Here is a 17,711-nt window from a genome sequence, read left to right as displayed (position 1 = left end):
TTACTTTTAAAAGTACTCATTCATGAAAAGCACTAAAGTGCTTGAATTCATGAACCAAGATCTAAAGGTGAGCTACGGTACAGCTAGCGCACTTCTCATTCTATACCTGTGAATGGAGCCCTTTTCCATAGACCAGCTCAAACCACAAGCTCTGCTGCAGCCATTAGCTAAGTTTGCCTGCTGGACTGAGAAATTTATATGCAGCTTTTGCTTTGTTTATACAATATTCATGATGATTGGAATGCCATTTAATAAAATGAAGCAATTATATACATATAAAATGTATTCATTGAGCTCCAAGACTAGATCTGTACTTAATATACTGCCTATGTTCTGGCACAGAGAACAGAATAGTTCAGAAAGTTTGTTCAAAATAGCTATATACCTTTTCTTTTAAAATCTTTTAGGAGTCTCTCCTTAGTGTGACAGCTCAAGTGATGCCTTAGAGAATAGTCTGTTGGAAACAAACAGTGTGGAGGCTGTGCTCAGATGATGAGGAATGTGGAGTGGGATGCTATATAAAAATAAGTTCTTTATGGATGTTGAAGTGCATTGTTAAAAAACAGAATTTGGACAAAGCTGCTGTAAACCTACATTCTGAGTAAAATGATGTACAATTTTAATGTTGAGAGCCCCCCTGAGATTTCTGAGGTGCTGAGTTGTGACCACTGGGATCCTCCTTTGTAAGAAGAGAATGCATTTTGAAATGTGTCTATATTTTTTTCTGAGTATTTGCTTCTGAGATAACTGGGAGATTTAAGCTGGAAGTGTGGGGTATGGGAAGATTCAGCACTGATTATATTTCCTGCCTTGGCTGAAGCCTCCTTAGATAGCATTAGTAATTTTTTTTTTGTTTTATCATGAGGAAAATTTAAAGTAAGCACTGTCAGGAGTTTGCATCAGGGTTAATATAACAGTGAGATTTCTATTGACTTCAATTTGATCACACACAAAGAAGAATACAAAAATAAGGCATATTAAGTAAAATTATCTGTCAAATTTGATTCAATAGGTTTGTCCATTCCCAGTATGTATGCTGAGCTTGCCTGTCTCTCTGTAAAGCAGAGGGAATCTCATAGCTTATTCTCAACTATATTAATTTGATTTTTTTTTTAAGATTTGGGAATAATATAAATTCACTTATTATAGAACTTACACCACTATTGTCTTTTTTGTTTCTTTTCAATGTAGGTTACAACACTAGTGAACTGTCCACAGAATCCTTCTAGTAAGAAAAAGGGCCGTTCCAAAAGAGCTTGTGTCTTGCTAGCTTCTGTGGAAAAAGCCACTTGGAACCTGTTGGACAAGGGGGAAAAAATCGCCAAGGAAGCAATTGTGCTTAAAGAGGAACTTCATGCAGCACTCGCTGATGTCCAGAAAAAGAGTGAGTATATGACAAATAATTACAAATAATGACAAGGAATTAGTTTAACCATGTAACACTAGTATCAAAATGAAGCTAGGATATCCATGAGAAATATGTTTTTATGTGGAAATGTCTGAACTTTGAGTTGTCTGATTGTATGTTCTCAGATACTGTTTTTATGAGGAGGTAAAGTGTGCAACCTGGGCCCCGTTGTGGAAGAACATTTATATCAGTGGAAGTTTTGTTGGTGTGTGTTTGGTTTTTTTTTTTTTTTGCTTTTTCCAATGAAGACAGGATGCCCCTTATTAATTTCAGTGGCTGTTAAGCACAAGTTTAAGTTAATGCATCCTTTAATGCTCTTCTTCAAAAGAACTGTTTACCTGAATCTGGGATTAAGGCCTTTTAGTTAAAAATTTAAAAACAGAAATCTTCCCTCTTTTGTGTGGTAGTAAGGACTTAATTTGGGAAGGTATAATAGTCCTGTGTGGAGGTATGTTTTGAGACTTTAGTACTAGGAAGATGGATTCTTTAACCTACTGTTACTACTGTAGAAGTCATCCCCTCGTGATAGAGCTTCTCATATTTGGTGAGTTTTGCCATATTCCATTTCCTCATGACCTATCTCCCTATTTTGAACCAGTCTCCCAGAATAGGACTAGGTTTTATGATCTGCTGAGAAAGGTGTGTTAGCCACTTTCTTTCAGGCTCTTTGTTGCTTTGTTGATTTTTACTCTCCCCATGGATAATCAGGGCCCATTGGGTGAATTTGAAGGCCAGGCTCAAATAGTAATAAGCTGGATGACAGACATCCAAAATGTGTTCCTGCAGAGATCAGCCTTGAAAACTGATTCAGGAGAAGGTTTCAGAGGAAGAAGGGGACAGAAGAGTAATGATTTCAGTGCCTGGTCATTCGAGAATTATGTCCTTCCATCAGTGCTCCGTGAATTTTGTAAACAAATGGTTCCCAAGGGTTGCCTGGAATCAGATTAGGAGGGGCTGATGAAAGCCTTCCCAAAAAGTGGGAGCAGACAAGCAAAGAACAATGGTCTGTACCATAAAGTTATTGTCAGGCCATGTTACTGAATGAGCTACCAACCAGGCTTGGCTTTATCAAGGGGCAAAGTGGGCTTCAGTTGCCTTTTCACTATTGAGCAGTGTGGTATATGTTCTTATGCCATGTGACAACTTGTGCCTGAAGGACCACATGTTAGCCATTTAAATCAGGTCTTTATATCACCCTGCTCTTACTGAAGTTGCAACTTAATCAGAATATTTCTGTGTTTGTTTTTTTTTTTTTTTTTTTTTTTTTGTCTTCCTCCATGGGCAGCTGGGGCAGTTTCTGAGTCTCTGCTGTTGTCCATACTAGCTATGGGCTTCCTCTGGATTCAGAGATGGCTGCGTTTTAGAGTTTGATATATGCATATGGTATCTGAGATACCTTAAGGTCCTTTGTGATTAAAAGCATTATGACCAGCACATATCATTGTTATCTGTCACACTGATCAGCTGAGGCTTTTAAAAAAAGTCATTAATTTTGGAGTACTCTTAAAATGTTAGCCTATCCATTCCAGGCCAATAACATGCAATAAGAATAGAATACATAGTTTTATATTGATTTTTATACATGGATAATATAAAAATGTTTCACATTTTCAGTTTATTTGTTGATTCTCACCCAAGACCAGAGATAACTACAAAAACAAATAATACATAAAGTAGATTATATAGACATCATACATTTTAAAAGAACGTTAAGTCCATGTTATCACCTATAATTATGCAATGACAAATTGAGTGTTCACAGCCAATCTTCCTCCAAGGATTTGCCAAACTGCACAAGTTAATTTTAAGAAGTTGGTGAACAATTGTAAAATAAATAGCAGTTTTTTAATTTTGCAGGTATTTTTAGTCCTTTGAAGCTGTGTATTATTTTTAATTTGTGGTATGCCACGTCATATGTGACTTTATTGCCTGTTATTCAAGTCACATTCTGCTGCTGTTAAATGTCTCCTGTTATTTACTTGAAGCTCTTTGAAAGGATGTGGGTCGTAAACTGTGCTTGCATGCAGTCACCTGCCATGCATGTCATAGCATATGGTATTTAATTTTCTGTGGGTATATTTTTCTGTGGTGACTGGCAAGTATTTTTATTAATACACTCTTAAATAAATTATGAATTTTTAGATGTGGCTACAGCTTGTATTTACTGTATAGTGGAATTTTGAAACAATATTCTAGATAATTTCGGTCTGATGTGAACTGAACTACCAGTCCAAGAGTTGCACACCAACACCTGGAAAGAATAAATACTCTCTCACCTCTTCTCGCATTTTAGCTTGTGTCACTCGCTGGGCTTGTTGAGCTCAAGACTGTAACATGAGAATTAAATGCTTATTTCTTTTAAATGTCAGTCGCCAGTGTGAAAATGCTGCTTTGTTACTTCTGGAGCTCATTAATAGGGATTCCTTTTAGAGGAGTGATAGACTTTTTTCAAGCTGCTGCTGATAATCCTGTTCATAAAAATGTTTTGGGGAATAAAGGGGCAAATTATTAGGCTAAAAGTAAACAGTGGAGATGAATATGACAAATCTTCTATTTATCTGATGCATTAGTGACTTGTCTAATGTCTTCAGAAATGGGGACGTGGCTGTGGCTTTGCTGACTACAGTTCGGTCTTGACAAACACTCTCAGTAGATGAGAATTTGATTTCTCAAATTCAGTTGAGTTCTTTTAGTGACATCTGAAAGAAAGTGTTGCTATAATGGGTGGCAGGCATGTTCCCTGGATAAATCTAGTTTCTGCTTCATAGAATCATAGAATGCTTTGGGTTGAAAGGGACCTTAAAGATCATCTAGTTTCAACCCCCCTGCCGTGGGCAGGGACACCTTCCACTAGACCAGGTTGCTCAAGCCCCCATCCAACCTGGCCATGAACAGTTCCAGGGGTGGGGCATCCACAACCTCTCTGGGCAACATGTGGCAGTGCCTCACCACCCTCATAGTGAAGAATTTCTTCCTTATATCTAATCTATAAAATCTTATCTAAAATCTGTAGAAGTCTTATATAAAATCTATAATCTAAAGCTTCCTTTGACATCTGCAAAGTTTTACCAAAGATTTATAGTCTTGGAGCTGATCATTTTAATACAGAGGTCCTCCACGTTTTTCTTTGAGTTTCCTCTTGAGAAAGTACTTTTTCAGGCCTATTTCTATCCACATCTTGATTCGCCTTCTTCTGGAACTAGGCAGGCCTGTGGCTGGTGGACTGTGTGCATCACCCAGAAATCCACTAGCCTAATAAGTGAAGAACTACCACACTTTCCTGTTGATCTGGTTTGGTGAAGCTTTGTTTAAGAGTACTCATGTTTACGTTTTTGTTCTAAAAGAGTGTAATAAACCCAAATATAAGTGTTTTTAAAAATTCGCACTGCCAGATTTCATGTATACAGCATTTCAAAAAATTGCCTTCTGACTCATAATGTGCTGTGAATTAATGGTAAAATACTATACAAAAGAATAAGAAGCGTTGTTCAACCCTGAATGCTTCTGACACTTAACATCAAACTATAATTAATGTCCTGATGCTGATATTTAATCAATTTTAAGACAAAAAAGTGATGTAGTTTATGTGGGGAAACGTTCTCTTAGGAATTTGAATTAAAGCCTAGCATTATACTTATGATAATGATTTTTTTGTATTTATGTCAAGGTGTGATTGCTTATAGTTTTCAAATAGTTGTACAGGCATAGCTAAAATGTTTGGTATTTATTGCCATTGCTTACTGACTATATATGGTCAGAAACACAACAGTTGTTGTCTGCATTGTTTCTATCTATTGCAGTGTCACTGTTCTATGTGTTTAGCTGTTATCATGCTCAAGTGTGTTCCTAGATAAGCCTTTCATCACCCATAACAGTGAATTGAAAGAAAGTTACTTGCTTGAGTTTTGCTTTGAGCCTTCAGTTACTCTTTAAAAGGAAATTAGAAAAAAATAATTTGATATTTTGAATGTCCATATTTAATGTCTTTTGACATTAAACAGGGGAGGCAAGACTTTGATGGCATGGAAGAAACTACCATTCACTGGCAAGAAATAGGGAGTGTACTGAAAGGATATTTACTAAAGGAAGGGCATAGTGATCTCTTATATTTTACTATATTCTTATTTGTCGCCCCCCCCAAAGTCTTAAACATAAGCTTAGCTTTCTCATTCTATGTTAAGAGGTACATGTATATGCTCTGCATCTAAGGGACTTTCATTCTGGGAGACAAAATTTAGATATTCAGGAGGCTTAAAATAATCTGTGCTGTACAGCCTCTTCATCAAACCAAGAACAGATCCCTTGTAGAAAAGCTTCTGATACCACCATTGCTGGATCAGGTGTCCCTGAGTGGGAAACAGGGAATGAAGAGATGTGTGTAAGGCATGAAGGGGGTGTGTGGTGGCTCTGATTTCACATTAGGAAGAACTGTTTGACATGTGGAAGTGGAACTTCCTGGTATGCAGCTGTGAAATAATTGCAATGCAACAGAATACAGTGGTATCTGAGTGGGGTAAGAGACTGTGTGGCAAGAGAAAAATGTCCTGTAACATCTACAGAAAGCTATTGTGAGAATCTGAGTTATCCTGGTGTTGAATATTGGGAACGTGCAGGAGGTATCAATCTGCTTTGCCCTGACACTGATAGTGTCACTTCCAGCTAGCTGGCTGAAGCAGAATCCTTTATTTGCTGTAGCAGATGGAGATGATATTTGTGGGAGGAGAACAGGTGATTACACTAGTGACTAGTATTGTTTAATCTCTTGTTTTTAGAAAGGGTAGGTTGTTTTGTGCTCTGATGGGACATTAACTCCCAACCTTCTCTGGTACTGATTCTGCGTATCTGTTAGTTTGTGCTGGCAGAACTTGAGGCGGCAAATACTACTGTAAATCAGAGTTTATAAGTTTTCTATTATTGGTATAAGCCATTGATTCCCCCCCCCCCCCCTCAATTTTGAGACTAGGACGTTTGAAATCCTCTCTTTTTACTGATTCTGGTATGTCCCTCCTTCACTTAGTCAATGGGTTCCCTTTGACAACTGTGTTTCTCTGGAACTGTAAATCCACCAGCTTCTAAGGGTGTAGTTCACAGGAGTGGGTGACAGGACTTTCTTGGCAACAATACCTCCTTGTGGGAGGACACAAGAATGGCATAAAATTCACTGCATTCCATGTGGATTTCACACTGCTGCAGTTAAAAATAAAAAACACGAGAAGAAAGCCAGATGTAACAAATAGAAGAGAGAGAAATGTGGTGCTTAGATAGGATTTAGTAGCAGAAAGAAAATCTATTCAAAGAAATAAGAGAAGAAAGCTTAATTCTGATGGTCTTGCCTAAAACAATAAAGAACGTTTAGCTGTTGCCAGAGTGTCATGTTGAACACTATCTCTGAGGGGTGCTCACTGACTGCAGTTAGTGGTATCAGTGCAAGTATCTGTATAGATGGATTGCCTGTCATCGGCTAGCAGCCCAGTGGAAGTGTGTACCTTTTGTCAGCTATTTGCCAACAGCAAATTTGCCAACAGGCTTACAGTTGACTTGTTTTTAAAGGAATTTTCATGTAAGGTTTTGGATATTTTTGGTGCTGGATAAAGTGCATGGATCCTCTAACTTTTTTTTTAAAAATACCTGTGGCTGAACTGTGGTTTTACCTTTCCCAATGCCCAAGCATAGATTTTTGTAAGCATGTACGTAAGTAGCGGTCATTTGACAATAGCAGTAGCCATTGGTAATTGATCAGCTAATAGCAGTAACACCATTTACTTTGGGAGTCATTTATCTGTGTGTGCTGAACAGAGTCTTGGAAATATCTGCCTTCCAATAATTATGTAGTCTTGATGTATCCTGACTTTCTTTGAATTGCTTCTCATTTGAATGTCTAAAATAATTGAAATACTATGAATGCTCCCATCTTTCTGCTTCCCTATTTGTGCCACTAAAAGGGCACTGTCTTTCACATTTCATTGTTTGTGACAAATGTAATTATGGAAGAATATCTGCTTGATGGGAATTACAATGAAATGGATGAATTTGCATTGAATTGTCATGCTGTTTACTGCATTTTAAGTAAGTTTTAACATCATGTTGTTGTTGGAGCTGTCATTTTCTGCTGCTTGTACTCATAGCTCCTATCTGCCTAGGCTACATCTCATAACTCTCTTTTAGGGTCATGATTTTATACTTGTTCCTCTGCCCATCCCAGCTTATGTCCAACTCATTTCTAAGGGGTTGGTCATATTCAGATCCTTCTGGCTTGTCAGTGCTTTGAAACTTCTAGTACTGATAACAGTACTCATCTGGAGAGGTGTTTCTGTCTATTGCAGATGGGGAAATAAAGACCTTAAAAATCAGTTGCTCTGATTAATATTTGATTTTTATTTCCTGTAGGTTTATTTGTTGTGATGTGCTCAGCTATGGTGCATTATCTCACCAACTACTAGATAAAAGTTCTAATTTGTTGTCCTGAGCACAAGAAATTGATATTTTTTACTTTCAGTGTTTTGTCATGTAGCAGGTGCTAGAACCAGATCTCAAATTAGTGTGGTTTTTATTTATTTATGGAGTTTGTTGAGCGTATACTTAAGATTCTTGATTTGCACAAAGACTTTAATAAATCCGAGAGAACCAGAGAGCTCTATTAAAGATGGGTGTTCCTGGAAAACACATGATTTTCAGCTTGTTGGAAGTATTCACTGTTCTGAGAATCAGGCCAGTACTCTCTCAGGTGCTGGTACGGGGACTCTGTAGTAATTGGCAGGTTTATTTCTGTAGCCTTTGCTCAAATATTTTCTCAAATGCAGTTTCTAGTAAGAGCAGTAAAGCTTGTTTTTTTTCTAAATCTTGAGAAATGCAGATACATAAAGAACCTGTCTGGCAAACTGTTGTGCACTTGAATAGTACTCATTCAGTTCTGATGGAGGGAGCACATAAAAGTCTGTATCTTTGTAATTACAGAAAATGCCGTATGTTTGTATGTATTTCTATGAATATGCATTAGTTACTGATTGCATGTATTTTGTACAAACTTTGTTGCCTAGTTTTTGATTTGAGGACTCCAAAGCTTTTGAAAACACAGACTTGGTTCAGGTAGCAAAACTCTTTGCATAACTTCAGCTTTGACTTTACTACAGATACTCTGAAGTAGACATGCCAATAGCATTCCTGCATGAGGCTTGTCCAGACTTCTTGCCTCTGAGTGAAGCTATACAGTGCTAAAGGTACTGTGAATTTTATTTCAGCAGGCAGTATTCTCTCCTTACTTTTGGTCAGAATTTGTAGAACAAAATGAAACAAAAATTATATGTTCCTGCACACTCTCTTTCTATGTAGAAAATCTCTGTGATACAAATGACTGCTTGGAGAAATGTACCCCATTCTTATAGCAAGTTATGTAATTTAGATATAGGTAGAAAGAATAGTGCATAATAAACAAAGGATTTAACTCTGGAACAATATCAAATTTTTTAAATGCCATATTTTTCTTTACTGTTGCATCCAAAATCCAGGACATGCTTAAGGCAGTTGTTAACAAAGGGCTGGCTTCATGAATATGTAGTCTTTTAATAGTTACATTTACTAATGATGTTTCCTAATATTAGCACAGCCAAAACTATTAATTTTTGTGACTTTTCATCCATCTTTGGTTTCCAAGCTGATACAGAGAGTTTAATGGGTCAAACATATATTTTAGTAGTTTGTGCTTGTGTGACAAGAGTTTTCCAGTGCTGTCCTGTGTAGAGTGAGTTCTCTCAAGGTTGTGCCATCAGTAACAAAGCTCCTCAGTTGATAATAGACTTTGAAATGCTTCTAGAAATGAGTGTAATGGCATTTTTTTCCTCAGAGTAAGTCTAGGTGACAGACTGCTGAAAGTAAACTTGGGTGTTTGTCATTGTTGTTCTCATTGTTAAATTTAATTTGCAAAACTTCATATTGGAGAATGCTATATTGTTGTCTACTGGCACAGTTACTAGCTCCAATGCATAGTTTTCACATATTTTATGTCAGAGTCAGATATTCAAGTGTATGAGATTTTCATTCCATTAACTTATATTTATAATGAGAAGAACAATATTTGATTCCCTTCTGTAAGCAGGAATTATTTAATAGCAAGGACAACAAAGTACATAGTAATATAAAAAGCAGTCACTAGAAAAGCACCCCTGGCCTTGTTGTGTACAGTTAAGAGTAATGGTGTGATTTCCAAGGGAATTATTTTGGAATTAAATGATACAGAAGAACAGAAAGGGGGCATAATTCAAAATGTGGAACATTCTTCATGATCTGTAATAATTGACCTTCCTTTCAAGGCATTAGGGCAACAGAGAGATGCCAAATTTATTGGTAATACTTGTGACTTGCCAAATAACTGATCAAGTTTTAACTATTTTTTTTTCCTGGGTGTTGCGATACAGCCTAAGGGAATTTATGTCTTCATTTTGCAGGTCAAGCCTTAAAGGTATCAGCAGAGGCATTTACCAGTGATCCCTGCTGTCTGCCTAAGAGGCAGGCCGTTGTCCAAGCAGCACGATCTTTGCTTACAGCTGTCACAAGGCTTCTAATTCTGGCGGACATGGTTGATGTGGCGTACTTACTGGAACATTTGACTGTGGTGAGTAGAATTTGACTTAACTCAGACTCCCTTTAGCTAGAGGAATGCCGGCTGCTGGTTCTTTTTGCTTTGAAAATTCTTGTTGTACTTAGGAATTGCAGATCTCATGCACGTAACACCTTGGCAATTGGTAAAAGTGTAGATTCTAGGTGAGATTTGTAGAATGTACCAAAAGAACCTCTCTTCTACTTCTAACACAACAGCAGATGGTTATCTCTACGGTTATATTTTAACTTCCTTTTATTTCTTATTTCCTCTTTTTTCACTTGAATTCTTGAATTGTTGTATAGCTTTTTATGCATGAAACCCTCTTGGTATTTGTGGCAGTAGTAGGGAATAATTTATTTGTAGAGAATCTTAAAAGTGGAATTTTATTTGGATATTTACGGAGGGAAGAACTAAGTAGGTAAGGGTCTATCTCTGTATACAAGTCAGTTTGAGAGAGAGATGAGCTAAAAGGAGAGGGAGAAGATGTGTGAGAGAGGCCTCCAGCAACTCCCCAGCTCCAGCTATGCACTGCAGACAGAAGACTAGAAAGTCCTGATGTGGGCAAAGCTTTAAAAATTGTGCAGTAGAAAATCTCTAAAAGCTACTGAATTTTTTCACTCAAGGGAATAATGTGTTTTCAAAGTGTGTATCATAATAGTGCTATGTTTTGGGGAAATCTCTTTTCTACCTGGCTCTCTTTATACAGAAGGGATGGCTTCATTGTCCTGTTCCCATACAAAACTAACCAGAGGTTGTGCCACTCTTGCTGAATTAGACAAAATGTCCACACTTCTGTTGTTCAACAACAAAATACTCTCCTGTCTACATAAACTCAAGTTCCTTTAATGTCAGCCATAATGTCCCATAGTGTCCTTCCTTTCTTGAACAGTGTGACTTTAATCTTGCCAGCATCATGTGTCTGACCACGAAAATGTGTTTACTGTTTCTTCTCTGGCTGCTTACTCCATTCAATCTGGTGTGTGCCTCTGCTGGAAAGAGCAAGGAATTGTTCGATTTTTGTTTCCCTTTTTTTCCTAACATCTTCAGTAATGTGTGACAGTGATAAAACCTCCAAGTTCTATTGACTTCTTAACATTTCAGGGCAGAGGTGAATAATCAGTGACACTTCTAATGCCTCATGCCACAAGAGGACCTGCTGACTTAAAGGGGACCCTTTTGAAGCAAGTTCAGTTTGCTGAGGACAGGGAAATGAAAATTTAGCTCCCAATCAGAGTAGGAACAGTATTTCATAATAAAACAATGTTGTGTGTGTTCCATTGCTGTGTTTGAAACATCCAATGTTGACAATTGTTGGAGATGCTGTACAGGCTAAATGAACACTGACTTGCAGGAGCTTCTATGTTGTTATATATGTATGAAATTTGTCATCTCTAAGAGGAGTGGCCTATGTCTTTTGTAGTGTTTGTGGAAAATTTTCTTAAATTATGATATTTTTCATTGGTAGCCTATTACATTCTTACGTACCTATTTTCACAGTCCTAGATGCACCCTTCTAAAATGTTTTCAGTATATTTTACAGGAGAGAACTAAAAGTGGGTAGTTTTCTTTCCTAGAGTTTCAGTATTTCTAAACAACCATATAATTAATTTCATGATTTCCATTTGAAAATGAAAAACAATAACTGAAAATCATAAAAGAATGTAAAGAATCATTCAGGAATGACTCCAACACTGCCAAGACTGCAATTAAGTTATCTTCTTCTTCCATACCTTAATTTAGTTCTCTTAATAGGAGTGAGAACTGAATTCTTCAGTTAACTCTTAGAATAAATTAGTGTGACATAACACTCTCCAAATTGCTTATGTAAAAAGACTCACCCTAGTCCTTACAGGAAGGTGGTACATTTTCCATATTTATTTAGCCTCTGCCCTGGCTGCTGAACTTGCCAGCAGTGGTATCAGCTGTAGTGATGTCTTTTTATGTTGACATCTAATTAGGAAATCAACTTAGAAGATAGAGTAATTTCAATGTATGCTACTGAACAGCCTTCAAATTATAACAACTTTTGCTCATGACTAGCTGAGCCAGGTTTAAATGCAGTTAAATATTTTAATGAGTCTCAATGTTGCTCTTTTCAAAGTCCTTAACTTTAATTGTTATACTTTAAAACTCCCTTAGGATTTCAGTTTTTCTTCAACACAGACTTGCTCCAACAAACAGACATTGTATTCACACAGTGGCTGCAGCACAGAAAGTAGACCTTGTCCTTGCTGTATCAGCTTTAATATTCTCAATGTTTGCATGTTCGTATGACTTGAAAATCAACTCTCTTTAAAAGTCATTAACAGTTTTTCTTTGAACTTGTTCTAAAATTTCAATACTTCTAACATTTTATCTTCTTCACAAAGAAATGGGTGTTACAGCTGTTATTAATCTTCAGAGATGAGAAATTTCATTGCCCTTTACTTCTGTAACTCTGAGCTCTATAATTGTCATAGAATGAAATTAAGAAATTTAAAGGACTGAGCCAAAATTAATTTTAAAAATGAAAAAAAACAAACAAAACAAAACCAAAAAACCAAAACCAAACCAACCAAAAAAAGTAACTGTAGAATGAAGGAAATGAAAATTCTAACCAAGGAAGTTTTTTTGTATGTATAAAGTGAAAGAAAGAGGTCCAGCATCATCAAAGAACTCTGTAGAGTATTAACCAGATCTTATTCAATACGAAGTATTTCATGGGGAATTATCTATTTATGTATCTAACACTTTTCAAAACAATTTATCAAGGAGTGCTGAAAGTTTTTAATCTTGCTTATTCAGTAAAGCTGGTTAATTTCAACACTGATATTCAAAACATCTGAAACCATACTTACTTCTACTGACAAAATGCAGTCTGGATCATTAAACTTTAACTTTCTCTGTAATCTATGAATAAAAATAGAAAGGAAACAACGACAATGTGACTAGCTGTCATATAAACACTTTTCTAGTGTCACCTGTCACATCTGCCATTCTAAGTATATCTAGGAAAAAAGATGAACCTCACCTACCTCCTTCCAATTTATGTAGTCTATAAGAGTATAGTTTTCTGTACATTTTACTTAGACTTTGGACTGTTTTTTACTTTTATGTCATAAAATCTTTATATAAAACAGAGTATAACACTGAAAATAAAAAATATTTTTGTCACAAAAATATTAAAATGTAACTTTTAAACTAGAAATAACAGGTCGGTGTATTTGGAAGAATTCAATAAACCTGGCAGGAAATTCACTCCAAATGTCCAAAAACGTACCTTTGTGAACATGAGATTAGCTTTTTTGAAATTTCACTAATAAAATGGAGAGAATTTTGGTTGTTTTGTGGATTCTACAGAATCTTCACCCAGCAAAGTGTGTGTCAAATTACGCATATTAGAAGCCAGTACGAATTCTGTGACTGATCATATTCTGGCATAGTACACTTCTAGCTGTTTGTGGAATTTACAGCCTTGTAAGAGTATGATGGTGCAGTGCAAACAGCAAGCTCATTTTAGAGTTGACTGAGAAAATAAAATACATTACACTGATAAGAAAGGCTTTGCTTTTTTAAACAAATGAAAATTATTTAAACAGGGAAGAGTTTAAATAAATAGCTCTCTGTATCTGAGTTTCTGTACTTATTTTAGAGTTTGAAGTTTCTAATCATAAAAATGAGTTGGGAAAAATGTAGTTAGACAAAGAGCTATCTCATGTATTGCACTCTCTGATTCAGAACTGTATTACCAGCCTCATTCATTATGGTTAGTAACGCTCGATATTATTTAAGTGAATTAACAGACTAATGGATTTGCTTGGATTTATTGATCAGAGGAGAACAGCAAGAAGGTAACAAGTTTTGAGAATTTCATTCAAAGCGCATTGGCAGTCTGTCTTTCTCTAATCTATTTCAGATCATGCTGAGCCAACATGTTTTATCTGCCTTTTTTCCCTTCTTGTCATGCTTGTAGATTTACTGTTTAAGTCTTCATATTTTTCATGAATGCCTCAGACAGCATGATCTTTATAAAATGCTTGCTTAGAGTTATTTAAAACCCTTGCCAGGAAAAAAAAAAGAAAAAAAAAAAGAATGTCTATAGATAAGCAACTTGTGAACTTGGGCCCGGTGGGCATAGTGTTGTCTGTTCCTACTTTCCCTGCAGAGTATTCATCAGCATTAAAAATGTTTTGAGCAGGAGAAAAGCAGTATGGTTACATAAAAAAAGAGAGGCAAGTAATCTCAGGCTTACCTACACTCGAGATTTAGGTACTTGGTTTGACTTGCATTACTCTGCTTGAACTAGAATTTGACTTGCTCCCTGCGTTACATTCTGACTGTTTTGGTATTGTGGTATCATGCAGTAAAACATTTAAAAATGGAAAAAGGGCAAAAAAGAATGTAGGCTACCTTGGGGGCAACAGGGCCAGGTTGTGAAACTGAAAATGATTCGAAGCTTCCCACCTTGCCTTTGGTGGGCATGGGTCACTCCCATGGCAAGAGAAAACTCTGAAAATAGGGAGTGTTAAGAAGATGACAGGAGTCTTTGGGAGTAAATTTGGCTTCTCCCTTGGTTCATGCTCTCATTTATTTTCTCATCAACCAGCAGAAATGGATTCTTGCTACCAGTCTGAGGTCAGTATATGCCATGTGGGATACAGCTGTTTGTAATCAGGGCTACAGTGTTTATCATTGCACTCTGCAAATTCTGTGGCAGTCTGTAATGTGCAATAAATGACAAGAGGAAAAGCAGATTCCAAAGAATTACTTTTAAGAGTCAGGCTTTTCAAAGTGAACACCTTTTTGAGTGCAAGAGGAGCGTGGATCCACTTCTGTTCTGCGTATGGTGGCCTCTTGACTACCAGTCTGTAACTCCCTAATGACTGGTGGCTTTACAGCCCCTAGGGCTTCCCTTGAAACAGCCATATTCTTAACTGTCTTGTAACAAACTGTTGCTAAGGAATTGGCTCCCTAGTCACTGTAGTTCTGTTTATATAATATCTGGTTTTGGTCTTAGCATGGGAATCACTGAAAAAAAGAGCATTATTCTTTTCTGGCCGGTCAGAAACATGGCTTTGAAGGGACCCTAATTGGCCAGCTTCATGTACTACTGTACCAGAATTTCTTTGATGTAAGCAAGCCTGAAGGCTCCTGAACCTGTTTTACCAGAGCACAAGAAAACCAAATGGAATATAGTGGCTCTATTTCCAAGAGGAAAAACACAACTGCTGGGTTAAAAACACACTTGAATGAAAAGATTTGAAAACAAATCCAATTCTTGCTTCTTTGCAGTGTAGAGCCTTCCCTTCAGTCATATTTCCTTGGGATTTCATAAAGGATGCTATGAAGTGCAGCTGCAAAGTTACATTATTGAAATGTAATAATTAAACTAGACTTTAAAAATCAGACAGCAACTGCCTTTAATATCATTGCTTATTCCACAAATACTCATATTATGAATTGGTTTCCTTGCAACAGTTGAACATGTTAGCAACAATGAACAGTGACCTTAACCTTTTATAGAAAGATGCAGAGCTACAGTATGAAGAGACTTTTGAGTCTTTATTAAATTGAATAAATTAATTTGAATGATGATCAAAACAGTAAATTTTAACTTAAGTAGTATCAAAATTTTAGTATGATTTCCTGTTGAAACATTATGCAACCACTCTGTTTATGTCACAGCCTCTTCTCTTTGAATTCATTGCCTCATTTCTATTATATATGACAGAAAAGCAGAAGTTCCAAGGTTCCTGAAAATAGGTAGATGCATAGTGGAGAAAAAACCAAAAAGGCTACATCAGGAGCTTATAAAGACACCAGAGGAGTCTAGCCCTTATAAACAGCCTTACTGCAGGAGGAACTTCAGTCAGAGCTCACACCTCTTTGACATTACAAGGAATCAGCTGTGAGACTAGGAAATTTAGTCCTGGTGCTTACAATTACACTTACTAATTAGGTAGAGCCATGATCATTATCTGAGAGGAGGTTGCTGAACTTTACCGTACTAATCAGGGGCATTGTTCTTAGGAAAAGCCCATATTAATAATGTTCTTCTGGTCCGTCTACATTCAGGATCTTTATCACTTTCAGAGTTTGATGGTATTTGTTGCTTCAAGATACCTAAAATGGGACTGTGAGAGTTGCTCCACTTAGACATCCATTATGTGTTGGTTTCCAGTCAGATAAGCACACAACCTTCGTTCAGTGATGTCTTGATGGTGCATGTTCAGGACATAGCATCTGGTGTGTTATCCACTTTGTTTTAGTGCCAGGGTGCTTGGCTCTAGTTTTACAGTTGTTGATTTTGGTTTATTTTTATTGTGAAAGGAATGTTGTAATGTTCATAAATGTAATGTAATGTTCTTGTGTTTTGAAAAGTTACAAAGTTGTCTATGCAGTATCTGTGCAACAAAGTTATCTATGGTAACTTGACAAACAGAAGCAGCCTTCAGAATTGTTGAAATACTGGTATTTCTTCTTTGCCTGTGGTCCAGCTTTCTTCAGAGGAAAAATCAGTCTGGGTAGTTCCCTGTAGTGCCACAGAGAGCAAAAGTAGTAAAGGAGTGCTACCTATCAACTGCCAGAAACTATGTTTAAAGTACTTTGAAAAAGTGACAGGCAAAAAAGAGCTTCTGTGGATCTCTTAGGATTATTTAAATTTGGTTATTGGTGAGAGAGAGAAAAAACTACCTTCTAGAGTATTAGTATTTCTTTTCACCTCTAGACAGTAAAAGTGTCAGAGAGAGGTTTTCTTGCCATTCATCCAAAAATGGTGGTTCGTACTGATAACAGAATGATACAGAAAGATTCAGATATGATTTTTAAGTTTAAAACATGTTCTGATAACCTTTGTTTGTCCAAGGCACATTTTTTTGATTTCCTGTTGATGGCACTGGAAAGAGCATATGTATGTTTTCTTAAAATTGCTTGTTTGTTTTTTATTCACTTTTGAATTAAGTTTTTTAAAAGTGTTTTAAAGGTGAGTATCTGGTATTGCAAATTACTCTTAAGTAAATTAACTTGATAAGAAGTACCCTGTTATATATAAGATTTACTGTTATGCTTGATAGAATGAGGAGTTCATGGCCTGTATGAAGTGGCATGTGCTTTTATTAGTTGAAAAAATTGAATCTATATTAATATATTCCATCCTGTAACATGGCATAGAAGAAGAACTAACCTTTAGAGATTGTGTTGATTGCTAGTGTTTTGTCTTATGCAAGTCTGACCTATGAAGTTAGAGGATTTAATTTAATTAAACAGGGCATATGTACTATGCTTTGAATTCTGGGATTGATTTCAAAACAAAATTGTAGTAATGTGTAGAAAGTGGTATACTCAAGAGGTGACACAACTCTATAACATGAGTACGTAGTAGAATAAAATCCTAATGCAGCGAAAAATACAGCAACTGTGTGAATTATGGTATTTGTTTTATTATCACAGTTTCAAAGAACGTTCGAATCTTTAAGAAATGTATCCAGTAAGTCTGATCTACAGAAAACCTACCAGAAGTTGCAAAAAGATCTGGAAAATCTTGATTATTTGGCATACAAACGTCAGCAGGTAAGAACACGGAAGCTTGGTAGGAAGACATAGAATACTGGGCATAAACATGATGAGTGGTAAAACTGATGTGTTTGACAGAGTTATTGTTCTATTAGTAGGGTTTTATACTTAATGTAATGTCATCAGGTAAGCCAGTAGAAGGGTTGACAGTTCTAT

At 36.5% G+C, this 17,711-nt stretch overlaps 1 protein-coding gene across 3 annotated transcripts in view; it reads left to right on the top strand.

Annotated features, from left to right (window-relative positions):
- Nucleotides 1-17,711, top strand: part of CTNNA3 (catenin alpha 3) — a 541,251-nt gene that overhangs the window by 15,466 nt on the left and 508,074 nt on the right. For all 3 annotated transcript variants that reach the window (XM_075025291.1, XM_075025292.1, XM_075025290.1), the window contains exons 3-5: nucleotides 1,192-1,384; nucleotides 9,850-10,016; nucleotides 17,433-17,552. In XM_075025291.1, coding sequence (XP_074881392.1) covers nucleotides 1,192-1,384; nucleotides 9,850-10,016; nucleotides 17,433-17,552 — 480 coding nt within the window. The remainder of the gene's footprint in view (nucleotides 1-1,191; nucleotides 1,385-9,849; nucleotides 10,017-17,432; nucleotides 17,553-17,711) is intronic.

This window comes from Buteo buteo, chromosome 4 (assembly GCF_964188355.1).
Source record: "Buteo buteo chromosome 4, bButBut1.hap1.1, whole genome shotgun sequence".
NCBI lineage: Eukaryota > Metazoa > Chordata > Aves > Accipitriformes > Accipitridae > Buteo > Buteo buteo.
This window is presented reverse-complemented; position numbering and strand designations above follow the sequence as displayed.